The sequence below is a fragment of the Populus euphratica genome, unplaced genomic scaffold (genome assembly GCF_000495115.2).
Source record: "Populus euphratica unplaced genomic scaffold, PopEup_1.0 scaffold139.1, whole genome shotgun sequence".
NCBI lineage: Eukaryota > Viridiplantae > Streptophyta > Magnoliopsida > Malpighiales > Salicaceae > Populus > Populus euphratica.
The window spans coordinates 634,827-655,120 of NW_011499969.1; the positions used below are offsets into that span (position 1 = coordinate 634,827).

The following is a 20,294-nucleotide window of genomic DNA, read 5'->3' on the forward strand; positions in this document are numbered from 1 at the left end:
ATAATTTGGTTTTTAATGTATGAAATCAGACCTAACATACTCTTATTGTAAATAAATTAAAAAAATTTAATATTAAAAAAAAGAATTAAATAAAGAACCCACCTTTTAAAAAAAAAGGACTAAATAAAAGACCCATCTATCTAAGATATAAATCTTGATATGAACAAAATAACTTTAAACTAAAAGATTTTATTATTTTTTATCTTAAAATTTTTTATTTATAGAAAATTGTTGTTCTGTTGAATTATAGGCACATACTTAAAAAACTTAATTGGAGACATAGTGTGAACTGAGTTTTTTTTTTTTTTTCATCCTTGTAGAACCAAATTATAAGTTAAATTATTAAGAGACAAAGATTAAAATGAAAAGAAATAGAAAAATAAGTGACAATCTCAAAGTTTGAGAAATGAGAAAGAAAGTCACTATATTCTCATAGTATAGAGAGAAAATGTTGATTAATATTGATTTAGTCTATAAAAAGATTAATCTTGGTGTAAATAAATTTTATTTATTAAGAGGAGTATCATGTAGGTGTTATCTAGTTTTTCTATAACTTAAAATGATAGATTTAAGCTCAGGAAATTTTTTAGTTTTAGATTGATTTTAGGTTTATGAATTAGTTTTTGGCTTATTTGAGGCCATATACAAGTTTAAAGGTATATGTTGTTTTATAGGTGTTTTGAATTAAAAAAATGAATGGAGAAATGAGATTTTAGATCAAAAAATCAAAAATCTTGATTTTTTAACCATCATTATGATAAAAATCTAGAAAGAAATAGGTGACATATTATTTATCTTTTTTCTTCAAAAAAATTTAAGACAAACAATATATAGCTTGCCTTATTTCAAAATAAAAAAATAAAAGCCCACGCACACTAACCCTTTTCAAAATGAAACAAGCGCGCCAGCCTGACTTGTTGCCTAAAAATATCTTGTTTTTTTTCATAGTTTTTATTTGATAGTATTTTTATTTTTATTTGAAATAATTTTTTAATTTGTATTTAAATTAATACCTCCTCTCTTATTTTTTAGATTTTTTATTTAGTCCCTTTTTGAAATAGCTGTTATTTGTTAATTATCTTGTGTATATTTAATGTTTTGAAGTGATTATTCTAATTTATTTATAATTTTTTATTACATGTTTTTAAAATAAAAATTACTTGTTCTTGGTAAGAAAAGTGACCATTAAGATTTTTTTTTTTTAAAAAAAAGAGTGCATGAAAAGGGAAAAAATTGGAGTTAGATATTATATTTATCTATCTTTTACTTTTAGGGTAATAATTATTTTTTATTTTAGAATTTGATTGGTATTAGAGTTATTTCTCAATTTATCGATTCATACATTCTAAGATTTATTTTATTTAGTGTAAACAATGTCTTTATGTTTCCCAATTAAAAAAATCATGATACAGTTAAATACACTTTCAATATTATTTTATTTTTCTATTACATTAAAATTTAACTTGAGATCTTACACGCGGCATTGCATTTAACAAATTTTTTTGTATTTATTAACGCATTTAATCCTCACTTTATTTTATTATATGTAAGCATCAACTTTTTGATTTATAGTTTTTTTTTCTCAATATCAAAAAGCATGTTAACAATACCTATATAATTATTCTTTTGTGTTAGAAATTAAAATTATCTGATCCATGATGAAGCGAGTTAAATAGACACATTAAGATTTTTTTTGCATTTGTTGGCACGAATAGTTCTCAATTTATTTAATTAAATGCAACCATAAGCATTTCTATTTATGATTCATATTTCTTTGTCAAAAAACATGTTGAAAAAGCTAATATATTTATTGTTTTGCTGAAAAAATAATTATCCAACCCATAGTAAAGTACGAGTCAAATAGCTAATAAAAAAAAACTAAACCTTATGGCATAATCATTATGGACCAAAACAGTGTAACCCCTCTCATATTCCATTATGGATCCACTATCTTTTTTTTTTTATTTTGATTATCAAACTTTTATTTTGACAATTTCATCCTTTTTAGATCTAATCAAAAGCCAATCTCTTTAAATTTATTGAGAAAGGGAAAGATTGAAAAAAGGAGGACAAGAGTGAAAAAGATAAAGAAAATAGGTGGTAGTTTAAAAATTAGATAAAAAGGTTCACTTTGATCCTCCTACTTTTCAAATGATAAACTTTTGGTCCCTCAATATTTCAAAAAAACCAATTTCAATCTAAATTTTTTTTTTTATGATTTTTTAGTCCCTAGTTTGAGGAAGAGAGAGAAAGTAATTAGATTCTAATGATAAAAAATTAATTCTAATGATAAAAAATTAATTTTGATGTCCAAGAGTTTCCTTCATTAAGAGGAGTTTATCATATGTATTCTTTGCCCTTTACCATGCATGTGATGTTCAATATGAGCTTAGAAAATTTTTTGGTTTTAGGTTAATTTTGGGTTTTTGTGTAATTTATGGTTATAGATAGGTTTGTTAATGGTGATAGATATAGGGTTTTCTAGGTATTTTGGGCTAAAACAAGTTGAAAATTGAGTTTTTTTAGCAAAAGAATCCTTGGCCTGAATTTCCAACGCTTGTGTGCTTGAGTTTTTTTTTGGTTCATTGGGTTTTTTTGTTTTATTTTTTATTTTTATTTTATCATTCAACAATAATTTTTATTTTATTTTTTTATAATTTTTTTGATAAAATATAATTTAGTTTTTAATTAGTTTATGAATACACTTTAAAAAAATGATCTTAGGAGGCATTATTTATGTGCAACCCTATTTTTTTTCTCTTTAATTATATTAAATCACTTTCCCATTTGTGTTTTTTATTATTGTTTGGTTCTGATAAATAATGCTATTAAATATAATTCCGTCCATGATTCATGTGTGTTTATTTTTATTATTATTGAATTAAATAAAAAAATTAATTATAATAATAAAATTATTAAACATGATTGAGGTCTTTTTCAAGTTGTTAGAGATTTTTTTCAAGTTGTTATTACCGTAAGGTATCCGATTTTTCTTCGATGGATTGACAGAATTCCAATTTCTGGTGGTTAGCTTTTTTCGGACAGACCACTGTTACCCTGTTTTGATCAATCCTTTTTGTTTTAAAATCACAAACACTACCTTAATTTCTATTTAAAAATTATCAATGGCAATGATGGTTGCATACATGATGGACGTTTGAAGGTTAAGGGAATTATTTTACAGGTCCAATTGGTGATTTTCTTCTTCTTTCTTTTTTCAAGAATATAAAAATGGCGATTTTAAATGGCATATGGTCCGCCAAAAGTAAGGTTTCCATAGGGCGAATCACCGTAAAACGATCATTTACTCATTGTTGAACACCACCCACATTAACCTCTTTAACCATCTCCACGCAATATGCGAGAGACATGGCCTTTCACAGCCCATCCACCCAAGCAATTCATTCACAAGTCATCGTCACAAAAACTATTTCTTGAGCATGTTCTTGCTAAGAATTGACACATTGACGACATATATTGTCATATTTTGGTGACAGAACAGATAGATGTCTATTATATGCACCAAAAGGAATTACACATCTGTAACAAAAAAGAGAGCATCATCCTCCAAATACAAAGAAATATTCCCCTCTTCTATGCTCCTTTACGTAACCAAGGGGTCCTAACTTGCAGTTGCTGCTGCAGGAGCAGGAGTATACCAGCCATGGTGAATCTCCACAGCCTTTTTTCTTCGGGCAAGCCTTGACTTTCTGCGCGCGCCAGTGTTTCTATGCAAGGTTCCCACTTTTATAGCTTTATCAATCACCGAGTATGCCTCTGCTATTAGCTTTTCAATAGGAAGGACCTCCTCAAATTGTGCTTCAGGTTTCTTTTTCAGATCATCCAGTGCTTCCAAGACCTGCAATAAATATTACCATTCTGAGATCCATGAGATTCTCATCACTGCAAAGCAGAAAGGGGAGGGGGAAAGCTTAGTAATTTCTATTTTTCCCATTACTAGTATTCCGTGCACAGAACTCCTAAATTTTCACAGCAGCATTATGCAATTATAATTAGTTGTTCAGCCCAATTTCCATTAGTCTCAACTGAATTGACTCCCGATCACTAAATTTAAACAGTAATTGGCCAATTTGAGAGCACAGATCATCTAAGTCAGCAGTACTAATCATTTATCAAGCAAAGATTCACGCCCAAAGCCCTTTCTGCACCAAAGTCCTGCAACATTGCAAAACTACCCACACTAACTTCATACATATGTGATTCTAATATTCCTACACATGCTACTTCATGGTATGTAGTTCTAGTATTCCTGTCTCGTACAAATTAAGAATCCAGTGTGAAGATAGCATTCACATTATATAACCAAAATAGCAAGTTCAAAAAAAGCATTAAATCCAGTATATAGTGTGCATTGATAGTTAAGATTTCTACAAGAATATAAACAAACTTGGGAGAACTATCAAGTTTTGCGGAAGCTTATTTTTCGTGTGTTATCTATCCAAAACTCTAAAATAGCACTTAGAAATTGTATATATCACTCTGAGCTTCTTCTTCTAAGGCTGGTCAAAGACAATGATTCAGTAAGTGCAAGGGATGGTGGTTACACAGAAATTTAAGCCACATCTACCAGTCTTTGTTGTAAGCAACAAAACATGCCTTGACTGAAACTGGCATCATGCCTTTGAGCTTTTCTCTAATGATTAGAGTGCTTCAGCACACTATATAACATCCAAGAAACACAACATAAGCAGGAATTCTTTTGCAGAAGTACAGCAACCTTCCTACGAATTATTCGCAATAGGCCATTTCCATGTCTTCCATCCCTCACATGATTAGTTGAATTGAGAGACCAAAAACAGTCACCTCAAAATCTCAAGAAGCAAATGAAACCAATTTATTCACCTAAATCAACTGTCAAATTGCAATTGCATGAATAATCAGTGAGTTCCTTTGATCCTACTCTGAAACCTTCCATGCCAATTTAAGTAGTTAAAATTTGGAAAGTTCTACTCAAAGCTAGTTTCTGTAGAAAGAGGATACATGCATATAAAAACCAAATGCACAAGGTCACCAACTACCATCTTAACACGACAATTGAGGCACAGAACACAACATTCAGAACACCATATGAGTGCATCGTCTAATGAAAGTCAAGGTGAAATTTTCCCACGATGAAACTCAAAACTCCTCATGTTCTCTAGACTCATAACATGACTCTCTCTCGCTCTCCAGTCGTTTAAACAACAAATAGCAACCTATTTCTGTCACGGCTCGAAGCTACAGAACTGATGTAGGAACAAAAACCCAAAGATCCAATATGCTTCTTGCTTCTTTTTTTTTCCAAAAGCAACCATTATCAGCATTCTCAAAATCAAAACATATAGAATATACAAACATGGGACAAGAAAGGAAGCACAGATATTTCGCGCGCACAAAATTAAGACGCAAAATAAGTAAAAATTCACGAGCACAACACATCAATCTTAACCCATCAATTTAACATAAGTATAGACAATCTTCACATCGCGTCATTTCGTAACACTCTGAAAACAAACACTTGACCACATAACAATGAAAATATACCCATTTCACCTGTAAAAAGAAAGAAAGCAAAGCCCATGAATGCATACATAAAAAGAAAACAAGCAATAAAAGGAGGAGAGTTACCTTCTTCATGCGGGTTTTAACTTCAGACTTGCGAGCTTTATTATAAATTCTTCTTTTCTCAGCTTGACGAGTTCTCTTTTCAGCTGAATCAGCCTTTTTCTTTGGAGTCGACTCACAAACAATAGAGAAATTGTGAATTGATCTTTGAGTTGTCCTCATTGACAAACACCCTACAACACCCACATCACCATTTGGGGAAAAAAAAACTCAATATTTAACAAAAAGACTGAAACTTTCTTGAAAAACAAACAAATGGGTCTAAAAAAAGTCTTCCTTTTTTTCTTTTCTGGGTTCTCAAAATAAAAATTCTAGCATTTTCTAACAAAAAGATGAAAACTTTGAAGATGTGGTTGGAAAGGATGCTTATTTTAGGGTCATGAAAATGAAATTACCTTTGTTGAAGATACTGTGAGAGAGGGAAGAGGAAAAACTGAGGGAGCTGAAAGTGGACGTAGAGCATGTTGTGGAATTAAGGGAGAGGTTTTTGAGTTTGGGAGGGAGGCCTAAGCAAGGAGACAGAAGGGAAGTCGCCATTTTTTTCACTCTGAGCAGGCTCTGGGTTTTTTGGCTTGTGAGAGATGTTGAGGCCTGTGAAGTGGATAGGATGGCTATGCAATAGCTTCTCCGTTTTGTTATCGTTAGTCAGGGAGAGTGTTTGGGTAACAGTATATTATAAAACTTGGGCCAAGGTAAGGATTTCCTAATCATGGTTGTAATTCGTCACCTGTCCAGCTCCTTTTTTCTTTTTCTTTTTCTCAGAATACATGCCAAATTAATTTTTAGTTATATCTCACCCATCATCATTAATTATTTAATTATTTAGCCCTTTAATTTGAATACATTAAACATTCTTAAAAACCAACTTTTGTTCTTAAAAATTGCTCTTATAATAATTAATTCTCTAATAATACACCTTTATTTCTTTAATTTCAGTCAAATAATGAAAGTACAACTGCTTTAACTACTTTTTTATATATAAAATAAATATTTGAGTAACACTTGTTTTGCTTTTTAAAGAAAGCAAATCTAAACAAAGCAGGTTACCCTATTTTTAATAGTAATTTAAAAATAGTTGCTTATTATAAAATTCATTTTTTCTAGTTAAAAAGACAATTTTTTTCTATTAATTTTTTTTTATAAAACAATTACACACATTCCATAGATTCAACTGTTTTATGCAACTCTATGTCAAAGTCCTTTTTTATGTTGTTGATTTTATTAAGATTTTTTTTGTTGAGATAAAATGTGGATGTGTGTATATATTATCACCCAATTTAACTTTTTTTTTTGGTAGTTTTTTTAACTTTATAATTTCTCTAGTAAAATATACACATGCTTCTAACATATAAGATTAAGTTGTAATTATTTAGTATAAAATGGAATGTTTATTTTTAAAATTATGTATAGTATGTTAAAAAAAAAACCATTTATATCTCAAAATCACAATAATAGAATTTAACCAACTAATTCTTAATTATATTAAAAATCTGTTAACATGTCATAGTGAATAATAATAACTACTTATGTGATATACGCTTCAAGTTGAATTAAGTAATTTAAAAATTATATATATATATATATAGATGCATGTGTAGATATTAAAGGATAAAATTAAAAAATATATAATTTTAAAAAAATAAAAAAACAAAAATTAACACACAATAACTTTTGATACCCATTATTGTGGTCATTAGGTTGAGGCTGACCGGTAGAGAGTAAATCCAAAATACAACGAAACAAAATTTTCAATAAAAAAAATGTTTAATGATAAAACTAAAAAATAATTTTTTTAAAAAAAAGAAATGAAAAAAATCCAAGTAAACTCGTGATTGATATAACCCTATATAAAAAAAAGTGAAGGAAAAAAAACAAAGACCAATTCAAAAACAAAATATCAAATATTGAAGAATAAAATTAAAAATAAATTAATTTTATAAAATGATCAAAAAAATTAAAGTCAATCTATATTAATATTCAAGATTGTCATGAGGCTAGAAATGATACTATATAAGGGGGGAAAATGCGAAGAAAATTTTTAACAAAAAAAATTCCAAGAGATTAAATTGGAAAATAATGCAATAAAATAAATACATTAAAAAAACAAACAACAATAAAAAAAATTATGATTAAATTTGATATAAAAATAAATTAAAATCAAATGCTTAGGAAAAAAATTAAAAATAAAATTTAGTTAGTTAAAATTTTTTTAAAAAATAAAGATCAAATTTGGCATGAAAATCAAATCAAATTAAATGATAGGAACAGTATTGAAGAAAAAATAATTAAAATAATATTATAAAAACAAAACATATAGTATTCAAAAGAATAAAAACTAAATTAAATATTAAAAATAAATAATAGAACACATCCATACCTTAACAAAAAAAATAAAAAAATTTTTTTTTTATCAAGGCTTAACTAGAGCTTTGCCACACCACCAGGTCGGCGCGCTTCCACGACTACATTTAAAAAAAAATAAAAAAAATGTCATTTGACCTTAAGACGCTATTACATGCATCCCTAAAAAAAATCACCATTTATATGTTTTGAAAACAATAAAATCAATATATTACAAATCACACTTACAAACTAAAAGAAGATATAGTTTTACTATTGCAGTTATTATCCATAATCTTACAAATGCATTGTAGATTGTTCTGGTGCAAGGAATCATCATACCTTTTTTTTTTTTTTATCTTCAAAAAATTAAACAACACGTGATCAATAAATATATTTTTTAATTTTATTTTATGATGGATTGTCCAAGTTTTATATTTTAGGATTTATTTTTATTTTTATTTACATACTATAATGTATTTGAGTATCATAAAATATTCTGATATTAAATTAAATATTTATATTATAAAATAAAATTTTAGATTATAGTTAAAAAAATTTAAAAACAAGGACTAAAACTAATAGGAAAAAAAAATCATTTTTGTTTTACTATGAAAACTTCAGTTTGATATCCTGATTTTTTAAGTTTTTACGTTTCAATTGCATTTGAATTTCTAAATATTGACAGAGTAGGAAAAAATCATAAAAAAATTAAAGTGTTCGGTTGAACACATTCCAATCACTAAAACATCTAATTTTGATGTCAATCGGTTAATTTTAAAGAAAAACATTCAATGAAAATAATTATCCTCCAAATATATGAGAAAAATAAATTGACTCGATAAATTTTATTTTAATTCTTTTGAAACTCATTAAATAGTCTTTTAAATTTGAAAATAATTATATAAAGGTTTAGAGTGTTTTAAGTTTAAAATAAGTTCAAATTTTGGTATTTAAGATGCAAAACACGGACTTCAACTTTCCAATCACTCGATATGGTCAAAAATTGAATAAAGATCATTCAATTTATTCAAAATTCAAACATAAAATGAATGACATAGCATCCTCCTCAGGAATATCAAATAGCCATAAAAATAGATTTGGGAAAGTGTCACCTTTATATGTGTATTGAATGTGTAATTTTAATTATATATCCCCAGGCCGTGCTTCTTTGTCTAATGTCGGATGATTTTAGCGAAAATCTCTTCCCTCTTAACAGAAATTTGAGAATTCTTTTCAAGTCAATAGCTTCTTAGACCAATTTATATTCTTTCCCACAGAAAAAAAAAAAAAGCCCTCACAATTCAGAAATTGGATGGCATCACTACGCTATCCATTCGTACCTGTAGATATACCATGCCATACTTAACATTGCATAAGCCACCACCTCATCTCGTGGCCCGAGCACAGCCTACAATTCTACAAATCCTGAATTGTATGGTAAAAAGAGCAACTCTGTCCTATAGTCTGGTGTCGGCCTTAGATGTGAAACCATATGAAAGCGGTACGGAACACATAACAAGAGATGGGAAAGTTATATCTCATCTTGCCTATGCAAGTTAGAATCTGTCAGCTGTCACTACCATAGGTTGTGCTTCACGATAAATCTTGTCTGCAAGATATGGACCTCGAATGACAGCTTCCTGCAGCTGTAATCAGATCAATGAAAACCAACGGATTAGAAAGAGGAGGTTCAGCAAATTTCATAAGTCAGTTCTGGAGATAGCAAGGCAACAAATATGCCTGATATAACTAGTTCTTAAGAATGTGGAAGGCACTGGTTGAAGCTGTCCACAAAGAAACAACCAACAAGAAGAAGGAAAAAGGAAAATTCTTCCTCCGCAATAAAGAAGCAAGAGGAACAGTGAATTACTATCAATCTCACCTTGGCAGCTATTGGAGCAAGAGCAGGGTTGCCAGTAAGTTTACTGGAGGACATGAAAGCTCTGTGGATTGCTACGCAACAGTTATATCTAGCTTCCATACCTGAAATTTTCCATTAAAAGGATTTTAAAAAGCAATAACTCTTGTAGACTCAAAGTATAAAAGAAACTAAATGAGGAGGAAAAGGCACAATAACAAAACCAAATTCCACATTCTCGGATAAAATAATCCAGGAGAAGACATTTTATTACAGAAGGCAAGCAAGGGTTAATTGAATGATCGTATTTATGGTTTCTGTTGAGGCATGCATGGAGATGAATAATAAACGAAGTTATATGCTCTTTAAGTTCCACTCTTGAAGACTGTCCTCCTATAAACAAGCTTCTTCGGTGAGGAAATTGAAGAGATAAAAATAAATTGGGAAAGGAAAAAGGAAACAAGAATTTGAATACAAAGAACACAATAGTAACTGTAGCCAAGACTGCTCCTAGTAGAGAAAGTCAAGCACACAAATAATAGCAAATACAGCAGTTTTAATCATGCAATGCAATCATTTCAGCACAAAAAAAATGCATGATAGTTTTAAGCATGCAATCATTTCAAATTAAAACAAAGAATAAGAGACAATATAAACCTATTTTTGTTGTTTCAGTATTTGGACCGGTCACTATTTTTATTATCTCTTGCTTTGAGCAAATTTCCATTAGGCACCATGGCCGAGCCACCAACCCAGTTAACACTCGGTAAGCCTGAAAATAATCACACAAGGATGTCATATTACATATCATTGATATAATCTGTATCCAGCAATTGTAGGCACCAAGATACAGCTAGACTCAAATAATGTTAGCTCGACTCAACCAAAGGCTAGATCTTTTGAAAAGGATGCTTTGACATGCTTAAAACTGTTTTTCCAGATGTTTATTACTTTAACTATGAACCAGGCTAGCAAAGAGGAAAAAAAATGAAATGCAAAATCACAACTCAAGAAAAAGGGCTTAAGCGAACCACTCAACTTTACTTATAATAATTTGACATGTATTTAAAATTTCATGTCATGCACCAAGTAAATGAGAGAAATTGTGGAGACAAATTCTTACTGCCAGTCGAACTTCTGAATCTTGTTGAAGAACTGATAGGAAAAGTCCCTGCCAATTGAACCAATGTAATTTCAATTATGAAAAATTGAAAGGTGCGTACAACAAGAAGAAAAGGAAATATTCTCCCCTAGCTGAAACAAAAAATGCAGGTCTTACACAGGACCCATGATATGGCAACCTGCTTGCTGCTGGTGCTTATGTGACGTATTATTTACTTAAAGTCACTCGTAGCAATGTGAATCACAGAACTTCATGAGAAACAAGACCATGCTGCGACAGAACATGCAAAGAGTCAAGAAATTATATAAAAAAAATGCTCACTGATGGTGTCAGCTTTGAGCTCTTGGATGCTGCTTCATAGATCAAGAGCCGGAGGCTTTCTTCTGCATCACCATTCAGTATGATGTTGCTATCAGATCGAGTTTCGCCTGAGATGTTTGCAAGAGAGTGCAATGAAGCCTGCATTTAACATTAAAAAACCATCTCAGATTTTAAAAAGAACATATAGAATGTCACATGTGATATTTCTTTTATTCTGAATTCTCTTGATAGAAGTCACTCATTACATTTTCATAGCGAGAAAACATGCAAACTAAAAACACTGGCTATTACTTGGGATGAAGTTGCAGAGCTGGAGTATTGATAAAGCATAGATGCAATACTAATTCCTTTAATAAGGAGAATGTTTAATTATAGTTAAAAGAATTCAGTTACTTCTAAAACATGCTAATTGGGTAAAGCTCATAGATGCAAATGCAGAAGAATATACAAGACTGAGAAGAGATGTTAAGCAGTGTGGTAAAATTTTGCACATCCATATTGGATGTCTTTTTAACTCGCATGCATCTTCAACACGTTTAATATATTTGATCATGTGATGTCCTTCCAGAGATCTAACAGCACTTCTCTAAGGCCATGATACATAGCAAAGAAGGCTCTCATACTGGAGACAGCATACTTCAGATGAGCACAGGAAGTCAATAAGAAATTCCTTCTGATCTTCAGAAATGATTAATGCTGTATCACTTCATCTACAAACTAGGACACGTGCAACAGATTATCATATTTTATGTTTACAATCTGTATGTATTAAATTAATGCTCGCCTCCTCATCTACTGAAGTGGGGTAGAATAGAATGATTTAAAATGCATCAATTTAGCATTATAGTTGCCTTATTTCTGCAGTCGACAATTTTGTAAGGTGAATTTTACTAGTGTACTATGCCTTCATATCCTACCTACTAGACTTGTATGCATATTTCTATCAACTCTTTTTTTAGTTAAAACTATTGACTAAATGGAAGCTTCCCATGGTTTATCATGTGCCAACAAATGCAAATGGTAGAATAGAATGATCTGAAGCACTCACCAATTGTTTGCCACGTGCATGTTTATCAAAGGCCGCATCAATAACATGTCTAGCAGCAGGTGGTGAAATTGTGAGTAGCAGTGTTGCTCCTTGGTTTGCTGAGAGCATATGAAATCAATAGACAGCTTTCAGTTTCATCAGAGATGACATATGAAAAGAGTTTCAGGAATTTCACAAGCAGATTAAAGTGAGAAGTTGTAAATCATTTTAAGATAGAACAGATAAAACAAGACCTAATGATGTCTTTTAAACTCTATGCAATGTAGATTTGAACCCTCCAAACAAAACAGTCAGTCAGACATCTCATCTAGTCCATGAAGTTCTACATTGAGAGCATACGTTATTTTGAGTTTGCAATATGGTGTGTTTGAGTTATCATTAGTCAATAATAATAATAATAATCATAGAAGGAAACAGATTTATCAAAAGACAGCAAAGAAATCGATATGACACAACTTTAGAATTCCAAACAAGTTCGAAGTGGGACCATGTCAAACAAGCCAAAAGTTTCAAACATGCTATTATTGATGCAGTCAGTAACTGAAGAGCTCCACCAAAACCATGTTAACAAATACTTAATGTCAATGTACATCCATAAAAAACACCATTAATGAACTGAAGCTGCTTCAAGTTATGGCAACCATATCACTTGCTTACAGCAATTTGTCATGTGCTTAGTACTTACATGATCCTATTTGGCCCAGTGCTTCAAGGGCAGATTCACATTCATTCCAATCTTGACTTTCTAACTGAAGTCTTCCATCGATGGCTGATATAATGGTTTTAACACCTAAATCTGAAAGGAAAACAGTACATTTACAAACTTCTCAATATTAAGATAAAAATAGGTGGTTGTTACATGACTCAGAAAATGCACATCTCACAGTTGTGCGAGATGCATGATGCCTTATTTATAGACCAGTTGCACTCAATGTGAACAGAAATAAAATAAAGCACTATTGGTGAACTGAAATGCAATTTCTTGAAATAAATATCATTATGAAAATCTATAAGCTCAAGAACTTCAGGGCAAGTCTTACTGGATTCATCAATGAACATGTATATGTTGTCATTAGAGAGAAGTCTTCCACTTATCATCATTGCTCTTGATCTTAATATAGCTTCTTTTGACACGTTGCTTCGAAATAACGGGGCAGAAACAAAACACATAAGAAGAGGAAGATAATATCAAAACCAGAGAGGATAAAAATCTACAGAAATAGTCGTAGACAATATTACTTAAATGACTACCTGATTGTAGAAGAGAGCAGTTGGACAAGAGTGGTCTTTGATAAGAATTCTGTGGCATGTTTTACTTCTGCTAGCTTCATTCACTCACCATGCATAATAAGGAAAGATCAAAATGCACACAAGATAACAAATAAAGGAAAACAGAAAATAAAAAATGGAATGAGGCCAGAATGTAAAATATTATTCAGGGAAACAATATCATTCAGAAGTATTGCCTGAATCTTGCTTGGTATGAGATCACATATACCTCCTCTTAGCAACCCAGGTGTCTTAAACCATGTGAGCCATGATTTGTCCATTACATGGCTTTACATGGAACATGGTTTCTTTGGACACACTAATAATACTCTCTTGTTTTTTTATATAATTATGATGATCTATCATTAGATTATGATGCTCTACCATATTGTTCCACTTATTGCTGGTGTTTAACATTTTCTGCGTTCCTGTGATTGCATCCAAAAGAAAACATTTTATTAGGATCTCAATTTCCTATTTCTTCTTCGGTCTTTGAGGAGCACAAGATCTTTGTCCATTAGAAAAAGAAACTTGTCACAATTAAATCCTTCTCATTGGTTCAAACATTTCAGAAATCCTTCTTGTTAGCAAACAAGGTGGCATCTCCATTGAAAGAGGACAACCTCAGTATCTCTTCCCTTCAAAACAGAACTCATAACTAAGGTTCTGTTCCATTTGCAGGAGCATCTCCTAATTCTTCAAACTGCTAGTAAACTCACTCTAATTTTTCCACTTCCAGTATCCAAACAGCTAGATATTTAACCATTATCCCATCCCCTAAACCTTGTTTCTACCCACTTTTCACAACCTCCATGTATTTTTCAACTAGAATTCTTAACTTCCTTTAATCTGCAAAATCAAAAGCCCAATTAGTACCTAGAATTGCCTCATTCTTCCCTGAGCCTGCTCCTGTCTGTCAACCAATCTAATGCCGTCATATCCATGAAACTCTATAATCCATGCTATTAAAGAAAAAATGTAGTTTTTACCTTGTGTGTGAATTTTCGAGTGGTTTGTTTGACACTTGACTGGTAAAATTATGAACAAGGATGAACCAGTCAACAATTAAGAAACTGATTGACACTGCCTTAAAAAAAGTTCAATAAAAGGTGAAAAAAGCAGGGGGGAAAATGATTGGGTAAGCAAATCCTCTTTCTTATGTTCTGCATGTTATGGGGTCACATTTTCCATGGTCTTTTGCATACTGAAACTCCAATGACAAGCTAATTATTGAAGCTGAGGAATGGGACAAAAGAATTATAATTGATGCATGCTTCAATAATGGTACTTGGCACTAATTAGCTGCTACTAACTATCAAATGATTAGAATGCTTGCTTTGGTCTTTCGATATTGCCATGCATATAAGGACAATGATTGGGGAGGAAATAGAGGCAGGATTGAAAGATAGATTATTTCCAAAGCAGTTAAGAAGGAAAGGAGAGATCAAGTAAAAAGTAAATAAGCTACACCAACCTCATAAAAGAGCTCAAAAACACTTAAAGATACCAGAGTATCATCTGTATTTCTGATTTTTGCCTCCAATAAACTCAGCAGATTTGAGTTGTAAACTGCTGACGCCACATCTCTAGAAACAGAGAACAATTTCACTATTAAAGATAATACCCGGACACGTCCCTGAAAGAATTTTTTGCCATGTATAACGAATTAGCCAAAAAATTCAGCTTATAAAGAACACATGTCATCTAAACCAGCTTAGCTACTGTATCGCAATATGGAAGATGGAACTGTAAAATCAAGAAAAAGATATCATGAAGAAAGAACATCAGTTTTAAGAAATCCACTCCCCAACAAGCATACCAGTGATGAACATCGGGCTGATAAGTTTCCTAGGTGCATATCATCGCTGTTATTTGCAGGGAAGACAATTTCCTGCATGCATTTTGCAAACAATTGACAATCATCAGTCCAAATAAATTAAATAATAACTAAATAGGTTTCCAGAATAGTGGCACACTGATCAGTCTTTACCATGCCTTTTTGAGAGCCAGCTAATTTCGCAATTGCCTCCATTGATGCAGCTGCCACTTGTTCATTTCTGCAGAAATAGAAATACATTTCACAGGTAGCTTCACATTTACAGCAGGTTTCAGACAGCATGACCTCAGTATAAGCTTTGAATATATGTTCTACAGACATCCATCAACATTACAGTGAGAGGAAATAAAGCCTTTCAAGGAGACGAGCTACACAAAGTGGTCCCAGTACATGTAGACTCTAAATCATAAATTAGGTTTATTGAGTCATCAAACAGCCAATCTTAATCTGTGATTAACATATTGACACCAGATGAAACAAGTGGCAGTTTAGCCTGTTAGTAGTTTGAGAAATTTACACAACATGGAGGAAACATCAAACATCTAACCAGCATAGAAATCAGCCTTAGTGCATCAACATCTTTGAAGGAAATTAATCCATCAAGAGTCAAGGTAGACTGCATATTTCCCCTTGAGACGGGTGTGTCAAGATCAATATGATTTTTCTACTATTTTCAAAAATAAAATAAGCAACTGATATTTTGCTTCTTACCCATTGATGAGACAATCAAGCAAAAGCGGATATACACCATTGTCAATAATCAGCTGTGCAGCTGATATGGTTTCATCAATATTCTCCAAAAGACAAGAGACCTGCGAATAACATTTGACCTAGCAAATTATTATCAAAATTGAAAACATAACAAATTTCAAGTATTTAAATAAATCCATACCGTTTTGCAAGCTAAACACCTGACTAATTGAGAATCCGCCGTCAGACCTACTTGCACAAAAGGCTGAAATGAAAACACACAACACAAAAAAATTTAAAAAATAACTCAGCATTAATTCAATTTATAATAATAATAATAATAATAATAATAATAATAATAATAATAATAATAATAATAATAATAAAAAGAGGCAAAACACCCATATTAAATACCATATAGAGTGGAATAAGCGATGCACCACACTTAGTTTTAAAGATTCTTTCTAAACAAGCCACTAAAGTAGCTTCTAATCCAGGCACTTCTGATTTTGTTTGCAGAGCACTGCAATTTGAATTAAATTAATTAATACAACCTAATTTAGAAAAATACGCAGCTTTTTTCTTAAAGAAAGAAAAAACAACATTCGGGAATAACAAAGAGGTAGCTATAAAAATACTAGTAACTTGCTTGATGATGAATGGAAGCGGAAAACGATCAAGAAATTCCTTGGCTGCGACGTCATTTGGAACGCCTGGATTTTAAAGACAGCAGATGTTAAAAATAAGCTCAAAAAGAGAAAATAAAATAAAAAATAAAGAAGAGTGAGTGACCTGGATAGTTAGCAAAATCAGAGGCTGATTGGAGTAACTGTGAAGGGTCTTCCATTGAGAATTCTTCTCCGTCCATCACTGATGCTTTCTTTTGCTTTGCTTGCAGCGAAAGTTGAAGCTCCTACAGTGAAGAAGACGACGACGAAAAGGAGATTGAGAGAGCGAGGTTTATAGTAAGTGGCACGTGGCTATTTTTTTGGCTTCGTGTCGGGTTCAGATTTGAGAATCCGAATACCCGGGATAAGGTTGTTGTCAAGTGATGACATCGCATCTTTTGAATAAAGGATGGGCTTTTCTTGTCCTTTATTCTTAAACAACATTTGCTAACGGATTTTTTTAAATAATTTTAATTTATTAATATCAAAAATAATTTTTAAAAATAAAAAATATAATTTTAATATATTTATAAATAAAAAAATCCTTTAAAAATAATTACAATCATATTTTTAAATATATTTTTAAAGTCCATAACCCATTTGGCATTCCATCTAATTATGCTTTTTAAATATTTTAAATATTTTAACAATGCATTTATATTAAAATTAAATTTTAAAAAATAAAAAAAATTAATATATTTTTAAATAAAATATATTTTTAAAAACAATATTTATTTGATTCCACATGTACTTTGATAACAATGTTTTTATTAATATCTATTATTTTTACATTTTTACATTGATGGTGATAAAAATTAATAATTGAATCCATATATAGATAAACTTGAATAATTTTTTATACTAAAATTTTATTTTTTACAAAAATATCTAATAAGTTTTATCAAATGAAAGAAATATATATATATATATATATATATATATATATATATATAATGTATATATTCCACAAAGAAAAGTCTTGTATATTCTTGGAATTATATGTTAGATTTTTCTATCCTTTATTTCAAAAAAAATAATAAGAAAATTAATCCAAACACACTATTGCAATATCATTCATTAAAAAAAAACAAAAAATTATCAATAAAATATTCAGCCATAAATACAATTCACTGTTATTTAAAATAGAGTAAAAATGGCAAGAAAAATCTAAAAATCATTAATAAACATTTTAGTCATAAATACATTTCATTGCTTGTTGAAATAGTGAAATAACATTTATACTTTTAAACAAAAAACCTTAAAGAAGCTTGCCATTTGAAATATAATTGTTTTTTCCATGACATCCATTAGTCAATGCAAATTTATTAGGGATAAATTGGTCATGACATCTTTTTTTTATTATAGTAAAATGATTATTTTACCTTTAAAAGCAAAAAACAAATGTGTAAGTTTTCGGTCATGAATTCTTTTGTCTTTTAAAAAAATACTGCATGGTAAAGCTATGATTATACCCCTAAAAAGGAAAAAAAATAAACATGCATTCAGGACTTTTTTCTTCTATTTTTTTAAATAATAAAATTACATGATTACTTTTGAATTAAAAAAACCAAGGTTGATTTCAATCACATTTTATTCTTTTTTATTATTGTGGTTGTTTAGTAATTTTAAATAATTAAATATTATTAAAACATTTTTATATGCATGATAATCCTCATGTTTTTTGGGTGGTATACATGGAGTCATACAATTACTAAAATCCTTCATTCGTAGTGGTTGCTTTGGGAGCAATCATTCATCTTATTTCCAAAAATATAGTGCGTGCTCACGGTTAAGGTCTCGTTGAGTTACGATGAAATTTTTTTTTCTCTCTCATGCTATTGAAATTCTCGATAACCTTTCCAAAAAAATTGAGTCCTGTTGTTTATAATTTTATTAAATTTGATTTTTATTTTTTTAATTACTATTTATTTTAATTTTCATGCTTTTAAAGTTTTTTTTTTTTAATTTTATTTTGAAGTATTTTATTCCCTTTCATTTTATATCAAAGCGGTCCTTCTACTTTTGATTACTCTTGTTCTATTTTTTATATATTGTTTTTTTTTTTTTTAATTTTATTTATTATCATTTTATTGCATTTGTTTTTTTAATTCAATTTTGGTCTTTATTTTTTTATTGCTATTATCTTATTCTTTTCTTCATTTACCTTTTTTTTCTCAACATTTTATTTTATTTTGTTTTGTTTTATTTTTTATTTAATTTTGGTTATCATTCTTTCAATAATATTTTTTATCCTTTTTTAATTTATTTTATTTTTCAAATCAGCCCTAATTATTTTCTTTTATTTTGTTTTTATACTGTATTTGAACCATATTGTTTGAGTTTGAAATTGTTTTATAGTTGGAGGTTTTACTTTATTATTTTTTTCATAATTGTCTTTTTCTAGGATAATTTTTATTTTATGACCCAAGCCTAATTAAATTCAATTTTTTTTGGGGATTCTTTATTAAATTTTTTCCTTTTATATTTAAAATTTAACATTTGATTATTAGGCCATTGATTTCGTTGTTTGTTTCATTTTTCTTTGCTAAGTTTTTTTAATTTAATATCTCATGTAACAGATTAGTCATGTTAACATAGGTTGACTCAAATTTTTTTTTATATTTTTTTTATAAGATTGATTTTTTTTTTAATTTTATTATTTGATATTAAATTATTTACCCTTAAGCTTTGTGATTTTTTTAGTTTTTTTATTGGGTTATATTGAGTGTGAGATAGTCAAGTTAACTCGAGTTAGCTGAAATTTTTTTTTAATATTGATTTTTTAAATTTTATTATTTAATATTAAATTATTAACTTTTAATTCTTGTTATTTTTTTATTAGATCATCCTAAGAGTGGATAAGTAAAATCATCTTGACTGAAATTAAAGGCACAGTCCATATTTATTTATTTTTGAATCAGATCAAAACCATCCTTTTTCAGCTGTCCATTTTGCACCATATTGTCATCCCATTTGAAAGCAAATAATGAAACTCAGAAACCAAAATTAAAAAATCTGCAGCATATTAGCATTCCAATACCTGCATATAAGACAAACTATACAGTCGATTGATTATATTTGCGGCAGCTTTTTTTTTTATTTAATTCATGATTTATCATGTTTGGTTATAAAATAAAACATAATTTTTATATATGGGAAGCTATTTCTACATCTTTTTGCTATATTTTTTTCTCTGCTTTTCATTAAACTGTGTTTCATTATTGTTAATTTGCTACCCAAACCAAAATAACAAAAAAATAATGCTAGGTAATTTTTATACAAGTTAAATATTTGTCAATATCCAAGTTTTTATACCTGTAAATTATGATTATATAATAATTGGTGAGAAATATATATATATTATTTCTCTTGAATTATTTATATAATTTGATCTTCATCTTGATTTTCTTTCTAAAAATATTTTTAATTGACGAGTTTCATGTTTATAATCCCATTAAAACTAGAGGCTGTTGTACATCGATTATATTTGTGATGTTTTTGCAATAACTGTA

General features: G+C 29.7%; 2 protein-coding genes across 2 annotated transcripts; both read right to left on the reverse strand.

The window, feature by feature from the left end:
• Positions 1 to 3,313: 3,313 nt before the first annotated feature.
• PRPS20 (chloroplast 30S ribosomal protein S20) lies at positions 3,314 to 6,240 on the reverse strand. The gene is made up of 3 exons (XM_011045537.1): positions 6,021 to 6,240; positions 5,629 to 5,798; positions 3,314 to 3,859 (listed from the first exon to the last, which is right to left on the reverse strand). Exons 1-3 carry the CDS (start codon positions 6,160 to 6,162, stop codon positions 3,623 to 3,625), a joined length of 549 nt encoding a protein of 182 aa, XP_011043839.1. The 5' UTR covers positions 6,163 to 6,240; the 3' UTR covers positions 3,314 to 3,622.
• A 3,023-nt stretch (positions 6,241 to 9,263) lies between these two features.
• On the reverse strand, positions 9,264 to 17,067 carry LOC105139178 (ARM repeat superfamily protein). Its single transcript, XM_011045539.1, has 17 exons — positions 16,907 to 17,067; positions 16,764 to 16,827; positions 16,529 to 16,637; positions 16,317 to 16,379; positions 16,136 to 16,236; positions 15,578 to 15,644; positions 15,407 to 15,478; positions 15,062 to 15,223; positions 13,570 to 13,643; positions 13,359 to 13,456; positions 13,004 to 13,114; positions 12,319 to 12,416; positions 11,271 to 11,408; positions 10,950 to 10,997; positions 10,484 to 10,598; positions 9,851 to 9,951; positions 9,264 to 9,614 (listed from the first exon to the last, which is right to left on the reverse strand). The coding sequence occupies exons 1-17, from the start codon at positions 16,980 to 16,982 to the stop codon at positions 9,525 to 9,527; spliced, it is 1,587 nt and encodes a 528-aa protein (XP_011043841.1). The 5' UTR covers positions 16,983 to 17,067; the 3' UTR covers positions 9,264 to 9,524.
• Positions 17,068 to 20,294: the final 3,227 nt, after the last annotated feature.